The 20,079-nt window shown below is 41.8% G+C and overlaps 2 protein-coding genes and 1 long non-coding RNA gene across 3 annotated transcripts in view; 1 reads left to right on the forward strand and 2 right to left on the reverse strand.

The window, feature by feature from the left end:
- On the forward strand, positions 1-12,037 carry czib (CXXC motif containing zinc binding protein). The gene is made up of 8 exons (XM_033028502.1): positions 1-129; positions 214-297; positions 2,411-2,467; positions 4,415-4,496; positions 8,381-8,412; positions 8,602-8,679; positions 10,558-10,623; positions 11,351-12,037. Exons 1-8 carry the CDS (start codon positions 16-18, stop codon positions 11,426-11,428), a joined length of 591 nt encoding a protein of 196 aa, XP_032884393.1. The 5' UTR covers positions 1-15; the 3' UTR covers positions 11,429-12,037.
- On the reverse strand, positions 2,468-8,605 carry LOC116977761. The gene is made up of 2 exons (XR_004413297.1): positions 6,995-8,605; positions 2,468-6,301 (listed from the first exon to the last, which is right to left on the reverse strand). It is a non-coding gene; the product is annotated as an uncharacterized LOC116977761 (long non-coding RNA).
- cpt2 (carnitine palmitoyltransferase 2) overlaps positions 11,822-20,079 on the reverse strand; it is a 17,982-nt gene continuing 9,724 nt past the window's right edge. The window contains exon 5 of the mRNA XM_033028500.1: positions 11,822-14,590. Coding sequence (XP_032884391.1) covers positions 14,259-14,590 — 332 coding nt within the window. The 3' untranslated portion in view covers positions 11,822-14,258. The remainder of the gene's footprint in view (positions 14,591-20,079) is intronic.

Here is a 20,079-nt window from a genome sequence, read left to right on the forward strand (position 1 = left end):
TACCCCGGCTCCACGATGTCACCGGCGCCCGGTGTGTTGGCGCCGCTTGTGCTGCAGGGGGCGCTGCGAAGGCGCCACGGTGTCGCAACAACGTCATTGCGACAGGCCGTAACTCGGGCCGCCATGGGGGTGAGTGACGCGCGAGGGCGATTCTCTGCTAAAAATGTTCATCCTTTTCTCGGGGTTAACCTTCAGTTTGCGCTCTCGTTGCAGAAGTTCGGCCTCCAGCTTAAAGCGACGTTGGAACATATCAGCAAGTTACGGCCGGACGGGGAGGATTTCCGTTGGTTCCTGAAGGTAAAGCGGCTGCGAAAAAGTGTTGGAGAGACTCAGCCGGACCCCAGTGACTGGGACACTGTGTGTGGGTGTAGGGACCCCAGTGACTGGGACACTGTGTGTGGGTGTAGGGACCCCAGTGACTGGGACACTGTGTGTGGGTGTAGGGACCCCAGTGACTGGGACACTGTGTGTGGGTGTAGGGACCCCAGTGACTGGGACACTGTGTGTGGGTGTAGGGACCCCAGTGACTGGGACACTGTGTGTGGGTGTAGGGACCCCAGTGACTGGGACACTGTGTGGGTGTAGGGACCCTGACAACTGGGACACTGTGTGGGTGTAGGGACCCTGACAACTGGGACACTGTGTGGGTGTAGGGACCCTGACAACTGGGACACTGTGTGTGGGTGTAGGGACCCCAGTGACTGGGACACTGTGTGTGTGTAGGGACCCCAGTGACTGGGACACTGTGTGTGGGTGTAGGGACCCCAGTGACTGGGACACTGTGTGTGGGTGTAGGGACCCCAGTGACTGGGACACTGTGGGTGTAGGGACCCCAGTGACTGGGACACTGTGTGGGTGTAGGGACCCCAGTGACTGGGACACTGTGTGTGTGTGTGTACAGGGACCCTGACAACTGGAACACTGTGTGGGTACAGGGACCCCAGTGACTGGGACACACTGTGTGTGGGTGTAGGGACCCTGACAACTAGGACACTGTGTGGGTACAGGGACCCTGACAACTGGGACACTGTGTGTGGGTACAGGGACCACAGTGACTGGGCCACACTGTATGTGGGTACAGGGACCACAGTGACTGGGCCACACTGTATGTGGGTACAGGGACCACAGTGACTGAGACACTGTGTGTGGGTGTAGGGACCCCAGTGACTGGGACACGTTATGGGTGCAGGGACCCTGGCAACTGGGACACATTGTGTTTGGGTACAGGAACCCCAGTGATTGGGACACGTTGTGTTTGGGTGCAAGGACCCCGGTGTTTGGAGGCACACTGTGTATGTGTGCACGGATCCCAGTAACTGGATACTGTCTGTGTGTGTCTGTGTCTGCGTGTGTGTCTGTGTCATAGTGAGTATCCTTGGAAAAGTGCCTTGGAAAAATTGCTCCTTAGATGGTTCTCAAAAACTACATTATAACTGTCCTCGGTGTATTTACATTGATTGTTGATCACATCACTGTTTTAGCACAATTCCACGGCCGTATCTGGGTTTTTGTATCACGACCAACACCTTTAACAGCCTGCTTCCCAACATAAGACATTTATCTCTCTCTATCTATATTTTTGTAATTGTGCCAGGTGAGTCAACCTTTCTCCTCCCCCCCTGCCAACCACGGTTGTAACTATGTCTTGGTGAATTAGGGAAGCTCAGATACTGAATGACCCCCTTTTCACAAGCCCCAAGCTGATTGTTCCTTGTTTGGAACCACTGTTTGGAAGCAGACATGATTCTCCAGGCAAAGTTTAATTTCTAATATAATGTTAATGCCTTCGGACAGTAGTCTACAGCTGAACAAAATGAACATTGAATTCTCTAATTTCAGGTAATCTATTTCTCCTCAGTCCATCTATCCCGATCCTCCCAGGTATGCACTTCTTTCCAACAACAGCCTGGCCCCTCACCCAGCTTCTTCCTCTCCCACTCGGTTTGCCCATCACCCCACACATTACTCCTATCGGGTCCTTTCCCTCCACTTTACCATCTGCCCTTCCCACCTTATTTAGTCTCATCCTCCACCTTCCATTCCGATCAAATTCCATCTTCCTCAGCTCTTGATTATCTCCACCATTCATGTCCCAGGCTTTGTTGTTATCTCCACCACCTGACTCCATCAACCTCCACCTCATGTGGATCGCGTGCCAACTCTTAGCCCACCCCGTCACCATTTTATACTGGATATTACCCCTCAACTCTCTCAGTCCAGCATAGGGGTTAGGATCCAAAACATGAATTGTCCATTTGCCTCCAAAGATTCTGCCGGATTCACGGACTTCCTCCAGCAGTTTATTTTTTACTTTAAATGCTTGTTATTAATTGTTGAATGTATCATAATTTACTGATTTGTCCAGCACAATTGTTATTAATAGTCTATAATTTCTGTGCTTTTGCAATAGTTGAAATGTCAGAATTGTGGTGAAATTTCCGACAAATGGCAGTATATCACGTTAATGGTGAGTTGAATTTTGAATCTCTTTTATTCATTTTTCCAGTTATCATTGAAATAAAAAAATACATAGTGTTTTTAAACAGACTTTGTGATCATTTGGTCAGGATTCTGCTTAAAGTGGTAACCTGAAGCTCCAACTTCAGGCGTTTAATAAATCCTCAACCTGTTCCATTCAATGTACAATGGATAATTCTAGCTTGCTGTTACTCATCATTTTCCCAATCCTATTTTCCCCATCTTCATTTATTTATAATGATGATTTTATGGATTTGATCTCAAATTCATATAAATTCCACCCCTATCTTTCATTCCTTATACTTTCCTAATTCCCAGGTGTTTCTGAATTGCATCATTCTTTCCCATTGCACTGCTTTTCCTCTTTGTTATTTGATAGACGCTGCTTTTTTATGTTGAGCCTCTTTCCATAGCTCCCCTGTGTTTCTTCAATCAACCTTCCAAATTCAACTGTTTTTAAAATTGTCCATTTGAATGCTTCAATTTTTCCACTTTTCATTGTTTTTATATTGATTGCTCTTACCTTGGCTAACTTGCAGCTGAAAACCTGTTGGTGACAGAGTCATGGTTATACAGCATGGAATAACGAATTAATCTGACAGGGTAATAAATGAATTCATTAAACTATGAAGTCATACAGCATGGAAACAGGTTATTTGGCTCAGCTTGCCCTAGATACCCCATCTACACTAGTTTCACCTGTGTTAGATGCAAAATGTGGGAGTAACTCAGCGGGTCAGGCAATTAGCATGTGAGAGGTCCATTCGAGAATCTGATACAGTGGGGGATAAGTTGTTCGCAAATTTGGTTAAATGTGCTTTCAAGCTTTTGTATATTCTGCGCGAGAGTAGATGAGAGAAGACAAAATGATCAAAGTGAAAATGGTTCTTGATTGTATTGTCCACGGGCAAAGTGGTGTAGATGGAGTTGAATATGGAGAAGGCTGGTTTGTGTGATAGACTGGACTACATCCCAACCTCTGCAATTCTCTGTAATTTTATGTGGTCTTGGGCAGAGCTGTGGTCATTCTAAGGTGCGATGTATCCCAACAGGGTGCCGTTGATGAGCCTTTGGAGACATGCTAAACATCCTTAGTCTTCTGAGGAAGTCGAGCCGTTGGTATGCCACCCTCCACAACTACCCTTCGACTTCTTCCTCCATATCGTGGTAGTTGATAGGTGTTTCTCTGATTGGAGGCCTGTGACCAGTGGTGAGATGGTGAGAGTTCAAAGCACGCGTGTTCTTGTTAAAGTGATGGGAAAGACAGGTGGGATTAAGGAAGCCTGACTGACGAGGCTCGAGTCAGGAAAAAGGAGAATATGTGGGCCAGCTAAAGGTAGCTGGGATCAAGTGTAGCCATGGAGAGGTTTAGGAGACTGAAGTAAATCAGGAGAGCAGAAAGGAGGCAGGAGATAGCTCTGACAGTTAAGATTAAGGAGAATCTGAAGAAATGTTATAAATATATTAGGGAAAGAGAGGATATGGCCTCTCAGAAATCAAAGCTTTCTATGATGCATCTGTAGAAATTGGTAAGTGTCAATGGAGACATGTCACATTTCCTTGGTCTTCTATGGTGGAAGGCATTGGGGTGCATGATCCTCCAATATTGTGTGTGCTTTGATACTCTAGTCCTGCAGTTCTTGCCATTTCTAAAGCTCTTCCTTTCCCCATGCTTTCTGGACTGATCCCGATTCTGCCTCATTGCTGATAAACTCATTCTTTTCAACAGCCTCCTCACCTTGTAAGACACTGGCTGTTTTTTAGACTTTCCCCAGTATTATTCCATTTCTTAAGTATCTTAGAGTATTTTGTATGCCACAGATTCCTACTTGTGTTTTGTGTATCTGTGTTTTTATGACTGTGGCAGATCAATTTCCCTCCTGGGATAAATAAAGTTCTATCGTATTGTATAAATGCAAGTTGTTGTTTTGTACAGCACAGCGTCCCACTCAAAGGTGGAAGAGGAAGTGCCAATATGATACAAAAGTGCAAGTTGTGCTCCAGAGAGAACTCCATTGGTAAGTAAGTGATGGCATTTTATTTAATTGACTGGCGTTTTAATTGCACAACCCCATTTCAATCTTTTCTGACTAAATTGTATATTGATTCCAATAGTATTTATTCAATTATTGACTAGAGTTTTTCTACTTTGCAAATGTATATCAAAGTCAGCATTTTTCTGTTTGACTGTTTTTGGCCTATATCCAACACAAATGTAAAACTTAACAAAAAATGTTGAACACAAGCTTAAATTGTTGATGATGTGTTGATGGCTGCTGGCACTGGAAGCAAGTTCTATTTTTGGTACAAGTACTCTAAATTCAGTATGTTTACCTTACAAAACAATTTGGAGCATCTGATGGATGTAGTGAAACCACAGTATTATTTCTGAAGGGTCTCAACCCGAAACGTCACCCATTCCTTCTCTCCAGAGATGCTGGCTGTCCCGCTGAGTTACTCCAGCATTTTGTGTCTACCAACAGTATTATTTCCTTTATTCATAGATCAATGATGCCATTTAACTGGTTGGCTGTGACTTTTAATTTAGATATTTCATAAGCAGTGTATTCTGCATATGTACAATGGGGCTAAGGGCTTGGTTTGTCCATTGCTGAGTATTGGGCAATGAATTTTTTCCTTGTGGGATGTGCATGTCAATGATCAAGCAAACAGTTAATGACCATCCCTTAATTGCCGATTGAAAGGTAGTGGTGAGGTGTTGCCTTGAACTGTTGCAGTTCACACGGTAAAGGAAATCCCATGGTGATATTCCAATATTTTGACATGAAAACCATTAAAGAATGCAGTGGCAGTGAATGGCAGGCATTCCTATCTTGTTGCAGACTTAAGTGGTGGAGGATGTAGGTTTGGTAGGTGCTGGCAAAGATGCCTTGGGGAGTTGCAGCACAGAAACCTGCATGGTAAGCAATACAAAGGGAAATATTCTCATTGGTAACTGAGGAAATGAAAGGAGGGACAGCAATGGGAAATGGCAGATTCAAAGTTGCAGTGGCAGAGTAAATTTTAATATAGTGAATGGGCTGTCAATCGAGTGGATAATCGTTGTCTGGATGGAATTCAGCTTCTTCACTGTTATTGAACCAGCTAGCTGTATTCGTCTATGGGAATGGTGTTGGTATATATTGTGTCCTCTATTGCTATCCCGACGTGCCTTTTAGAGTATAAACTCGAGGTTAATCAGTTACAATTGGACATCAGCCTTTGACCTCCAGTTGTAAGCATTTTATGCGACTGGTCCATTTAGTTTTCTGGTCAATGTTGATGCACAGGATATTTTTTACCATTTCAGCAACGATAATGCCATTGAGTGACATGGGTGGGAAATCAAACTCTTTTGGAGATGAGCATTGCCTGGCACTTGTGTGGATCAGTCGTCACTTATCAAACTAGCCCAGGTATTGCTCCATTTTGACACAGAATGTTTATTATCTGAAGACTTGTGAATCAATCAGAAAACTTCAATCATCAATAAATCTTTTTCAAGATGATGGTGGAAAGATTATTGATGAAGATACAGAAGATGATTTAGTTAAGGACACTACCCTGAGGAATTCCTGCAAGATACCCTTGGACTTTGGTGAATTGTATCCAACAACCACATCCATTATTTTGTGCTGGATATGACTAACCAGACAATACTTTTTTTCCCCTTATTTCGCCCTTGGATTTAGTTTTGTAAGGCCTTGGTGATACCATGGTCAAATGCTGTTTGATGTGGAGAAGAATTGTTCTTGCCTTGCCTCTGGAAATCAACACCCTTTGACTTGATCAGATTTCGGATCTAGATTATAGGATTGCTTAGCTCCTTTGTTCAAGTTCAAGTGAGTTTATTGTCATGTGCCCCTGTATAGGACAATGAAATTCTTGCTTTGCTTAAGCCCACAGAAAATAGTAGGCATTTACTACAAAACAGATAAATGTGTCCATATACCATGATATAAATATATACACACATGAATAAATAAACTGGTAAAGTGCAAATAACAGAAAGTGGTTATTAATAATCAGAGTTTTGTCCGAGCCAGGTTTAATAGCCTGATGGCTGTGGGGAAGTAGCTATTCCTGAACCTGGTTGTTGCAGTCTTCAGGCTCCTGTACCTTCTACCTGAAGGTAGCAGGGAGATGAGTGTGTGGCCAGGATGGTGTGGGTCTTTGATGATACTGCCAGCCTTTTTGAGGCAGCGACTACGATAAATCCCCTCGATTGAAGGAAGGTCAGAGCCGATGATGGACTGGGCAGTGTTTACTACCCTTTGTAGTCTTTTCCTCTCCAGGGCGCTCAAATTGCCGAACCAAGCCACGATGCAACCGGTCAGCATGCTCTCGACTGTGCACCTGTAGAAGTTAGAGAGAGTCTTCCTTGACAATCCGACTCTCCGTAATCTTCTCAGGAAGTAGAGGCGCTGATGAGCTTTTTTGATAATTGCGTTAGTGTTCTCGGACCAGGAAAGATCTTCAGAGATGTGCACGCCCAGGAATTTGAAGTTCTTGCCACCTCACTGTTGCATGCCACCTCACTGTTTAGGCTGCATGTAATACCAAACTGCTACATTTGCTGCATTTTTACTTGTGCCTACGGCTGGCCATGATGACTTGGGTTGATTGGTATGGTAAAATGAGAGAGATGTCAACCTTTATGGTTATAAACTGGCCTGTCTTGTGGACATTGCCACAAGATTTCAAAAATCCAGTCACTGTTGAGGAATAATATGGACACTATCCCACGATATTTTGCCATTTATTTGCCACCTTGAGAAGTTGTCATGTCATGGGAATGGAGAAGTCCAGAACTCTGGCTGCAATATATAAATATGTGAGGCATAATATTGGATCGTGTCCCAGTTTATGAATGCCCCAAGATGTCTGTGCAAGGGGTTAGTCTGGCTAGATGGATGCACCTTTGTCCAATTCTAAACCACTGCTGAATTGGGTATTGGATAGTCTGTAGCTTTATTATATTTTGTATCAATTTGATACAATTGCGTGACTTGCTACTTTCAGAATGTTGTTCTGATGTCACACAATTCAAGGTCACCATTACTGATATTTCTGTAATTTTCTTTATTTCCAGATTTATTTTAATTAACTAAATATAGGTTCCCCACCTGGTCCTTTTTGGATTTGAATCCTTGCCTCGGGATCTTTGGATTACTAGTCCATTATGTTAATCACTTGCTTCCATTTCTTTAAAATGGATCTGCACTAAGCTGCTGGAGTACTTTGGAAATTTGCATCACAAGATCTTTAGATTTTTCAAAAAATTAAGAGCAGTAAGCTTAAATGATGAAAAAATGATTTTTATTTTCTCTGGTTTGAAAAGGTACGATTCATAGGATGATAATCTGTTGAGACTACAATATAGCTCCATTCGCATTTCTCTAGTCATTTCAGTCCATCCTATCCTCCCCCCCCCCCCCCCACCCCTTTCTAGTCCCTTCAAACTTGCAACGAAGAGACCTCACACGATCTTCAATTCTTAAATAACTTTCAATTTCTAGGCCACACATTGCCACATCTTTACCATGGACATCCAGTCCCTCTACAATCACCCACCAGGAAGTTCTTAAGATATTCCTGTTTTTTCCTCGATTGTGGCCTAATCAATTTCCCTCCACTAACACTTGTCCGCCTGGTGAAACGTCCTCTCCCTCAATTACCTCTCTTTTGACTCTTCTCACTTTCACCAAGTTAGCCATGAGCACACGCATGGGCCCTAGATATGCCTGCCTTTTTGTTGGTCACGTCCAACAGTCCTTGTTCCAGGCATACACTGGAACCCCCCCGCAACCAACTCTTTCTCTGCTACATCGTGATTGCTTCGGCATTTTAATGAGCATTATTTTGACCACAATCATTTTAATTTAAATTGATTTTTTTTTAGATATTCTGAAGGACACTCTCAAGCCATACAATGTAAGTGGACTTTTCACCTTACGAGTTGTTTCTGTTTACTGTTGTGGTTGATTCATCAGTTTTGCTTGAACATGTGCCTGTGTTTTCCCTGAATCAATTGATGAATTATGCTTCTACTTGTATGTGTTTGCATACAAAATGATTCTGTAAATATGGTGTTAATCCAGGTGTGATTCTCTTTTACAAAAGGCTGAAGACAGTGAAAAATTTAAAACTATCGTACATTTTGAATGTCGCGGGTTGGAGCCAGTTGACTTTCAACCACAGGTAACTAGGAGACCACCTTGATACCGTAAGCTAGATTCTGTTTAAATTCAAATTAACTGACAAGATGTTTTTGGGTTCAAACTCGGCTCCGCTTGTCCCCTTTCCTCTGAAGTCACGGCACTCCTATTTTACCCAAACCATCCCCTCCATATAAACTCTCATAATCATAGGCATGCATTTGAATCTGCCATTTCCCTTTGCTGTCCCTAGTTTCATTTGCTCAGTTACCAATGAGAATATTTCCTTTTCTATTGCTTACCATGCAGGTTTCTGTGCTTTCTTTTAATCCTGCTTCCAGGAAAATAATGCTTTCAGATCACCTGCTGCTTAAAATTCCACAATTTGACCTATTTGCCATCATAGCTATTGGCTTGCAGCAGATTGTAAGGGAACCAGCATGTGGCAACTATCCTCTTGATTTTGTAATCTACCATTTCATTTTTTGCAGGTATGTCTATTACAAATTTGGTGCTAATAAACATGAGCATTGCATTGTCCTAGTGGTGACAGGGTACTCTCTTACACGGAAGATGTTGTCTATGTTTTATGTTGCACTGCTATTCTGCTTAATGGGAAGGATTCTAAACCAATTTAGGCCAAAGCATGAAACTCGGGAGTTCTGGGGGTGTCTACCCACACCCACAAGGAGAACATGCGACCACCACATAGACAGCACCCGAGATCAGGATCAAACCCAGATCTCTGATGTTCTGAGGCAGCAGCTCTACCTGTTGCAACACTGTGTGCCCCAACTGCACTTTTCATAGAATCTGACTTTTGAACTATCCCTCCACTGCTAAAACCCTGGTTATTTTTTAATGTCTATAGAGGGTTTGAAATGGTTCAAGAAACATCTGCCCTCCATCATCCCAAAGATATTTTTGGTTGTGGAATAAGTGCTGGCCTTCCCAGAAATGGTTTCACCTGTCAGTGACTTTCTTTAAAAAAAAAAAAAAAAACATTTATTTTTATTTTCCTAGCCTCCCTTTGATGCGTTTTCTCCAGCAAACATTTCATCTCCTTTGTTGTGTTTTACCTGCTAGCATGGCCCTATATATGTTCCCTCATGTTTTGTCATGGTCACAAACTTGGCCAGAGTGTAATTGCTTTTCTAGCCGGACAAAAAGCGAATCTGTTGAGCTTCACTCAATTCTTTCAAGATCATCCAATTGTTCGACATGCTGATCATCCTAAAGATCAACCAGCTCCTTAAACGCCTTTACCAATAGCAAGTGTTGAGTACTCTCCTCCTATGGAAAGTGTCCCATAATTGGTATTTCGCCAAGAAAAGCAGCACAGTGGTGTAGTTAGTAGAGCTGCAATCTCACCTCCACAGATCTGGGTTCAATCCTGACTCGTGCTATGCGTAGTTTTTGCACGTACTTTCTCTGATTCTAAGGGTTTCCTCCCATATACCAAAGACATGTAGGTTGGTAGGTTAACTGGCTGTTGTAAGTCACCCTAGTGTTTAGGTGGTAGGATCTAGGGGGAAATTAATGAGAATCTTGGATTCATGTAGGATTAGTGTAAATGGGTGATTGATAATTAGCGCAGACCGAAGGCACTGTTTTGGTATTATATCTGACTAAGAAAGTCATGGAAATAAACTAAATGTTAAAATTACTATACTTATGTTATACATACCCTAAAAACATTAGGGCTCTTTGTCTCTAGGGTGTTTTTAACAGCATGATGATTCTTAACTGCCATCAAACAACTTTCTTGATGTTCTCAATTAACTTTGGAAAGTCTGGACTGCCTTTTCTCCAATTTTAATTTAAAAATCTTTTTATTTGTCTTTAAATCCTATCTTTTTATCCCAGATTCATTAGGTTTTGTTACAGCATTAATTGCCATTCATTGTCTGGTCTGGTCTAGGCTGGATTTGCTGCAGAAGGAGCAGAGTCTGGAACAAAATTTGATGAAATTAATCTACTGGAAAAGGTGAGATGATTCATATTAGTTAGTCGTATGCGCCAAGGCACAATGAAATTTCTTGTTCACATGGTCACAGTAAACAGCATAATTATAGTAATGATAAATACAACAGTGCAAAACAGCAGACTGGTGCTTCAGGTTTGTGTATCTCCTCCAAGAGAGGATATGAAAAAGGAATGGCCTGGGTGGCAGGTATCCTTGATGAAATGCACCATGAAAATGAACTGAATGGAAGGTATTGACAAACCTGTGTTCGACCTCGCTGTGTTTACAACTCTCTGTGGGTTCAAGCGGTCAAGAGCAGTGCAGTTACCATATCGGGCTGAGTGGAAGGAGAGAAACCGTTGCAAGGTTAGGCCGCGTTTAGGGGAAACTAATGGAGGAGGGATCAACTTGTGAGGTGCACCAATGAGACCACCTTCACCCACCACACGGTCCAGTTGACTCGGCTGTTGTTGCAGCTCACGTTGTAGCCTCTGGCCGTCAGCACTTTCTTCAGGACACACTTGGTCACAGTAGGGCTCCCTCCCCTCTCACCTGCCGCTGCTTCTTCCCGTTGGCCAGCTCCCCCGGTATGTTGTAACAATTGTTTACTGTACTGGCAAATGGGACTAGCTCACTATGCCAAAAGTTGGACCAATTGGCCTGTTTCCATGCTGTTATAGCTCCATGCCCAAGTTCAAATAGCCTCATATTCAAATGCTAATATAATTTAATGTTTTATATTGTTTAGGACTGGAATGAATATGACGAGAAAATTCGAGAGTCAGTGGGAATCTACGAAGTCACGCATAAGTTTGTTAAAATATGAACACTCCAAATGATGTCACCCTTCTGCTTAAATGGACAAACTCCCAGCCTCAGCAAAACATCCTAATTTTACTACGTGTTCTTAAGGTCTTGGCTCCTGTCAAAGTACACAGCTGAAATTAGAGGGTTTATCTTGGAAACTTTCTAGTTTTAAAAATGGCAGCCAATTTGGGTGGAAGATACTTTGTTACATTGAATTTTGACAATAACAGTAAAAAATTGGTACCCATTTTGTTTGTCATAATTCACCAAAGAAAACTTTCGTATCTCTGAATGTGGTCGCTAACAAAACTTCTAGGATTTACAATATTGGGAGCCTCAAATAATTAAGTGACTTGCAGCTACCATCATAACAAAATAATTATTTAAATTAAATACCATACATACCAATGGGAATATTAAATTAATTTATTTTTAGTTTCATTTTAAAACAGCAACTATTAAAATATCTCTTTATATTTTGACTATATGCATTCATCTCTGCCAATAACACACTGAATTTTGATAAGCGCTTGGCTAATGTCTTCTTATTGATCCAAATACAAAATAATCACAATATTAAGCAGCTGGAAATAGCATAATTCAGAGTAACAATTAAATTTTAGTGAATATAAAAAGTCTGAATTGTTATCCTGACACTAAGATATTAATTACCCCGTATGTATTTGAAAATCAGGATTAGTCTTAGTGCAATCAACATCATGAAATAATGAAGCGCATAAAAATAGTAGGCATTTTGGCTGTGCACTTATCAAACTGGCAAAGGAAATAAACACAAGTGAATAGGTTGTTTTTCCTCTAGAGGCTTTCAGTGAATTATTCTGGGGATCAGTAACCCTCCGGCAGTCCTGGAAGAATTCGATGATTTTAAGATTACTAATAAGCAGAGTCAACCTCAACCAATCTGGTCCAGTAATCCTATACATCTGATGCATTTTAACTAGTAATTGTTAAAATAGTGTATTTTAAAAATGTGTTTTTGTTCGCCAATATGTACTAATTAAAATTGAAATAATGCTTCTAATTATGCAAACAATATAATTGGTAGATGAGCAAATTGTCAGAGTAACTCAACAGGTCAGGCAGAATCTTTGGAGAACATGGATAGGCGATGTTTTGGGTCAGGAGTCTTGATTAGTTCAGGGGTTATTGGGGGAAAAGGCAGGAGAATGAGGTTAGATCAGCCATGATTGAATGGTGGAGTAGACTTGATGGGCCGAATGACATAATTCTACTATCACTTATGACCTCATGAGGAGTCTTCCGAAATGTCGCCTTCCCCGTTCACCAGAGACGCTTGCTGAGTTGCACATTTTTTTGCTCAAGATTCTAGTATCTGCAGTTCCTTGTCCAAATTGGAAGAGTGTAAAATAAACACTATGTCCCAAATAAAACTGGACCATTTCTTAACTATTCTTTATAAATGTTTTAAGAGATATATGTAGAATTATGAGTAAACTTCATAAAATAAAGTGAAACTGAAAAGGAAGTGCTACATCCCAAAATTAAATAGAAATTGTGACCTTAAAAGTTTTAATTACATTATTGGCTATGTTTAGAAAAGGTTAGTCGTAATTTTTACCGTACGTGTATCATACGATTCCATCACTGAGTTCATATGGCCAATGGGTATATAGGAATAAATGAATATATTGATCAAGAGTTAAAAATCATCCCCAACAAATTAATAAAGCAAAATAAAAAATTAAATATGACTAATAACGCACCTTGGTATTCCTCTTTAGCTAATCAAGAATTAAACCTGGATTTAAATACAGTATAATAGATTCAAGTATTAATTAGTGGGTGAATATTTTCAGCTATGTGATAATAAAAAATAACGACAACCACATATTTATAAAGGAGCAGTCTCGGGTTAAGGAGGCAGGCACAAGTGAACAGGAGGCACATTAAGCCTAATCAAAATATGTTAAGATAGACACAAAATGCTGGAGTAACTCAGCGGGTCAAGCAGCATCTCTGAAGCAAAGGAATAAGTGATGTTTCGTGTTGAGACGTCTTCAGACTGAAAGTCAAGGGAGAGGGAAACTAGAGGTATGAAAAGTTTCAGTCCAAATCAGAGATGGCACTGAAGACCCATGTAAGGTGGAGTCCACAATGGTGCATTGTTGCCTGTGGAAGAGGTGATACAAAGGGATATATGGATGCAAACAGTGGAAGTAGCAGGATGACTCGTGTGGAGGATGGCAGAGAGGGAATGCAAGGGTTACTTGAAATTAGAGAAATCAATTTCATATCGCTGGGTTGTACACTGCCCAAGCGAAATGCAAGGTGCTGTTCCTCCAATTTGCGTGTGGGCTCACTCTTGACAGTGGAGATTATGTAGTCAAGATTAGTAATGTTAATACAAAGGAATAAAGATCAAGTCATTTCTAGCATTGTATGTTAATTTCAAGTACATCCAAGTCAGAGGTAGCACTGTTGAATAAAAAAGGTCCTCAATTATATACCTCAACTCCAGCTACAGAAGAGCATATTGATATTTTATTCCAATAATCTGGCTCCGTAATTAAGAATGTCAAGTTTGTTTTTGAGTAGTTGGCTCAGGCTCCATAAACATTTCACAGTGGACATCTCATTGGTATCAGCAGACGTTTACACCTGTAATTTATCTGGTCTGCTTCCACCTGGATTAAAAGGATAAATTGTTTGTCTCACTCCATTAACATTCAAAAACTGCAATCAGGTATGTTTGTTTTATCCGTTGTAATGCAATGATTAAGTGATAACATTAATAGTACAACATTTTAAGACCCTCAAATTCAGTAACTGCAGGATAATATCAACTTGCTTCCTTCAATTCCTGAAACTCAACCACTGATTGATTTTCCATCCAATACATCAAAAATATCATCCAGACTTTTATAGATACACTTTATGAATTCCTTAACATCTCGAGCAGGATAGCTGGAGATATTGTAACCTATCCAGTCATCATGAACACCATATCCAACACCAAAACCATCAGGAACAACAGGTGCAAAGCCTCCTGACTGGACAGCAGGACTGATTAGGGTACTGGTAGAAAGAATGTTGTGGTTAATTTGAATATACGATGGATCTTGGAAAAGTTCTGGTGGAGGCATTCCTTTTGATTTTGTCATGTTATTCAAGGCAAATAAATGGCGGTCAAATCCCTGAGCTGTGGAAAACAAAATAAATCAACTTTAGTGACCGATGCCTGAAGGATACTGGAAAATTAATTACATTTATTATATTTGATGCTGGATATAATGTAAACACTTATCAAAAGCATCTCTGGATAATGCAAGTCTGAAATAACAAAGCTGAAAATACTCAGCTGGTCAGGCAGCTTCAAAGGAGAAAAAAAGCAGTGTTAACGTATCAGGTTAATGTTTCATGCAAACTTTCTCTAAGTGCTGAATTTTTCCAGTATTTGCTTTATTTAGCATTTTAACTTTAAACATGTTATTGTGCAAGATATTAGTTAGGCTTTATTTAGTATATGGAGTCTAGTTTTAGTCCCTTACATGGTGAGTGATGCTGTAGTTTTAGAGTACAAGAACTATTCTCAGTCTGAAGCACCATGGCCCGTGGTCACACATTCGTCTTGCAGACCCAAAGAATAGAGAGCAGATTTCCAACAGTGTAACAAACACCCATTTACTCTAAACCTTCAGGAAGCTGTAACGTATGTCTACAAGATACCCATGCCACTGAATAGCTATGATTGCTTTTCTGTGCTCTCCAGTAATAGGTCTTACAATGCTTCTTGAACTTGTGCTAATATCCAAGGAGGGTATCTTAAATACAAGGACCACGATGGTCATGCTTGCTTTTTAAGGATTAATATCACTTATTCAAGACAATCTTTGCAGCTGCTGATTGGACGAGTATTTCTCATAGGGACCAAATTAATATTCTACCATTTAGTTGTAATTTGATCACATGGTCCAAGTTATAAATTTAATTAGCATAACAGCAGACATCTGAGCTGCTCTGAGTCAAGTAAGAACAAATCCCCTACCTTTCTGCTCTTAAACACTATCCTATGTGCTCTGATTAGGAAAAATAACAATTGAAACACAGAAAAATATGTGCAGGAGTAGACCATTCGGCCCTTCGAGCAAGCACCGCCATTCAATATGATCATGGCAGATCATTTAAAATCAGTACCCCGTTCCAGCTTTTCCCCCAGATCCCTTGATTCCTTTAGCGCTAAGAGCTAAATCTAACTCAATTGAAAATATCCAGTGAATTGGCCTCCACTGCCTTCTGTGGCAGAGAATTCCACAGATTCACAACTCTGGGTGAAGATGTTTTTTCCTCATCTCAGTCCTAAATGGCCTACCCCTAATTCTTAAACTGTGGCCCCTGGTTCTGGACTCCCCCAACATCGGGAACAATTTTCCTGCATCTGGCGTGTCCGATCTAAGAATTTTATATGTTTCTATAAGATCTGGATTGTTTCCAGTACCTCATCCTAATGAGGGCAGGAACAGGGAGATAGGGGATCTGAATGTGGCTGGTGGAGCTGGTGCAGGGAGCAAGTATTTAGCTTTATAGACCACTGGGGTCTCTTCTGGGGTAGGGGTGACCTGTACAAATAGGACGGGTTACACCTTAACTGGAGGGAACCAACGTTCTGGCAGGCAGGTTTGCTAGGGCTACATGTGCGGGTTTAAAATAAATAGTGGGGGGGAGGGATTGACAAATTGGAGTATAAAGATAGAGTTAACGGGAAAGTGAGTACAGGAAAAGTTACAAAAGACTCCTGAATTAATGGGAAGGAAAGTTCGAGAAGGGATAAGAGAGTAAGGTTAGGGCTAATAGTGAGAAGAGAGGTAAATACCGAAGTTAAAGTATTGTATACGAATACGTGAAGTATAAGAAATAAAGTGGATGAACTTGAGGCTCAGTTAGAAATTGGCAAGTATGGTGTGCGAATTACAGAGACGTGACTACAAGAGGACCAGGGCTGGATACTAAATATTCAAGGGTCTTATCGAAAAGACAAGACAGTGGGCAGAGGGGGTGGGGTAGCTCTGTTGGTGAAGAATGAAATTCAGTCCCTTGCAAGGGGCGACGTAGAATCAGGAGATGTAGAGTCTGTATGGATAGAACTGAGGAATTGTAAGGGTAAGAAGACCCTAATGGGAGCTATCTACAAGCCCCCTAACAGTAGCCTGGATATAGGGTGCGTTGAATCAAGAGTTAAAATTGGCATGTTGCAAAGGTAATGCTACGGTTGTTATGGGAGATTTCAACATGCAGGTAGACCAGGAAAATCAGGTTGGAACTGGACCCCAAGAAAGGGAGTTGGTGGAGTGTCTCCATGATGGATTCTTTGAGTAGCTTGTACTGGAGCCTACCAGGGAGAAGGCTTTTCTGGATTTAGTGTTGTGCAATGAACCGGATTTGATAAGGGAACTCGAGGTAAAGGAGCCATTAGGAGGTAGTGATCATATTATGGTGTTTTAATCTACAATTTGAGAGGGAGAAGGGTAAATCGGAGGTGTCGGTATTACAGTTGAACAAAGGCGACGATGGAGCCATGAGGGAGGAGTTGACCAAAGTTGACTGGAAAGATACCTTAACAGGGATGACAGTGGAACAACAATGGCAGGTATTTCTGGGAATAATACATAAGGTGCAGGATCGGTTCATTCCAAAGAGGAAGAAAGATTCCAACGAGAGTAAGGGGCGACCGTGGCTGACAAGAGAAGTCAGGGAGAGTATAAAAGTAAAAGAGAAGAAATGTAACATAACAAAGATGAGCAGGAAGCCAGAGGATTGGGTAACTTTTAAAGAACTACAGAAGATAACTAAAAAGGCAATACGGGGAGAAAAGGTTAGGTAAGAAGTTAAGCTAGCCAAGAATATAAAGGAGGATAGCAAAAGCTTTAGGTATGTGAAGAGGAAAAAACTAGTTAAGGCAAAAGTTGGACCCTTGAAGACTGAAAACGATGAATTTATTATGGGGAACAAGGAAATGACAGATGAGTTGAGCAGGTACTTTGGATCCGTCTTCACTAAGGAGGACACAAACAATCTTCCTGATGTACTAGTGCCCAGAGGATCTGGGATGGCGGAGGAACTGAAGGAGATTCACATTAGGCAGGAGATGGTGTTGGGTAGACTGATGGGACTGAAGGCTGATAAATCCCCAGGGCCTGATGGTCTGCATCCCAGGATACTTAAGGAAGTGGCTCTAGAAATCGTGGATGCATTGGTGATAATTTTCCAATGTTCTATAGATTCAGGATCAGTTCCTGTGGATTGGAGGGTAGCTAATGTTGTCCCACTCTTTAAGAAGGGCGCAGAGAGAAACCAAGGAATTATAGACCAGTTTGCCTGACATCGGTGGTGGGGAAGATGCTGGAGTCAATAATAAAAGATGAAATAGCGGCACATTTGTGTAGCAGTAGCAGGATCGGTCCGAGTCAGCATGAATTTACGAAGGGGAAATCATGCTTGACTAATCTTCTGGAATTTTTTGAGGATGTAATCAGGATAATGGTCATGGGAAAGCCAATGGATGTTGTGTACCTGGACTTTCTGAAAGCATTTGATAAGGTCCCACGTAGGAAATTAGTGGGCAAAATTAGAGCATATGGTATTGGGGGTAGGGTGCTGACACGGATAGAAAATTGGTTGGCAGACAGGAAACAAAGGGTAGGAATTGGTATGGAAAGGGTAGGAATTAACGGGTCCCTTTCAGAATGGCAGGCAGTGACTAGTGGGGTACCGCAGCTATTTACAATATATATTAATGATTTGGATGAAGGGATTAAAAGTAACATTAGCAAATTTGCAGATGACACAAAGCTGGGTGGCAGTGTGAACTGTGAGGAGGATGCTACGAGGATGCAGGGTGACTTGGACAAGTTGGGTGAGTGGGCAGATGCATGGAAGATGCAGTTTAATGTGGATAAATGTGAGGTTATCCACTTTGGTGGCAAAAACAGGAAGGCAGACTATTATCTAAATGGTATCAAGTTGGGAAAAGGGAAAGTACAATGGGATCTGGGGGTCTTTGTTCATCAGTCACTGACAGTAAGCATGCAGGTACAGCAGGCAGTGAAGAAACCTACTGGCATGTTGGCCTTCATAACAAGAGGAGTTGAGTATAGGAACAAAGAGGTCCTCCTGCAGTTGTACAGGGCCCTAGTGAGACCACACCTGGAGTAGTGTGTGCAGTTTTGGCCTCCAAACTTGAAGAAGGACATTCTTGCTATTGACGGAGTGCAGCGTAGGTCCACGAGGATAATTCCCAGGATGGCGGGACTGTCATATGTTGATAGATTGGAGCGGCTGGGCTTGTATACTCTGGAATTTAGAAGGATGAGAGGATATCTTATTGAAACATGTTTCCAATGTTGGATGACTGCAGAACCAGGGGCCATAGTTTAAGAATAAGGGGTAAGCCATTTAGAACGGAGATGAGGAATAACTTTTTCACACAGAGTTGTGAGTGTGTGGAATTCTCTGCCTCAGAGGGCAGTGGAGACTGGTTCTGTGAATGCTTTCAAGAGGGAGTTAGATAGAGCTCAGGTATAGCGGGATATGGAGAGAAGGAAGGAACGGGGTACTGATTGGGGATGATCAGCCATGATCACAATGAATGGCGGTGCTGGCTCGAGGGGCCGAACGGCCTACTCCTGCACCTATTGTTTATATCCTTTCATCCTTCTAAGTTCCAGTGAATACAAGCCCAGTCGGCCCATTCTTTCATCATATGTCATTCCCGCTATCCCGAGAATTAACCTGGTGAGCCTATGCTGCACTCCCGCAATATTAATAATGTCCTTCCTCAAATTAGACCAAAATTGCACAAAATACTCCAGGTGCGGTCTCACCAGGGCCCTGTACAACTGCAGTAGGACCTACTTGCTCCTAAACTCAAATCCTCTCGCAATGAAGGCCATTAGGTTTCTTCACTGCCTGCTGAACTTGCATGCTTACTTTCAGTGACTGATGTACAAGCACACCCAGGTCTCGTTGCACCACTCCTTTTCCTAATCTGACACCATTCAGATAATAATCTGCCATCCTGTTCTTGCCCCCAAAGTGGATAACCTCGCATTTATCCACATTATACTGCATCTGCCATGCATCTGCCCAGTCACCCAAGTCACCCTGCAGCCTCATAGCATCCTCATCGCAGCTCACACTGCCACCCAGCTTTGTGTCATCCGCAAACTTGGAGATGCCACATCTAAATCGTTTAATTCATTAATATATATATATTCCCTCGTCTAAATCGTTAATAAATATTGTTAATAATTGGGATCCAAGCACCGAGCCTTGCGGCACCCCACTAGTCACTGCCTGCCATTCTGAAAAGGACCCGTTAATACATAATCTTTGCTTCCTGTCTGCAACCAGTTCTCTATCCATCAATACCCTACCCCCAATAACATGTGCTCTAATTTTGCACACTAATCTCTTGTGTGGGACCTAGTCAAAGGCTTTTTGAAAGTCCAGATACACCACGTCCACTGGCTCTTCCTTGTCCTTTCTACTTGTTACATCCTTAAAAAATTCCAGAAGATTAGTCAAGCATGATTTCCTCTTCATAAATCCACGCTGACTTTGTCCGATCCAGTCACTGCTTTCCAAATGTGCTGCTCTAACATCCTTAACAATCGACTCAAGCATCTTCCCCAT

This window comes from Amblyraja radiata, chromosome 10, assembly GCF_010909765.2.
Source record: "Amblyraja radiata isolate CabotCenter1 chromosome 10, sAmbRad1.1.pri, whole genome shotgun sequence".
Taxonomy (NCBI): domain Eukaryota; kingdom Metazoa; phylum Chordata; class Chondrichthyes; order Rajiformes; family Rajidae; genus Amblyraja; species Amblyraja radiata.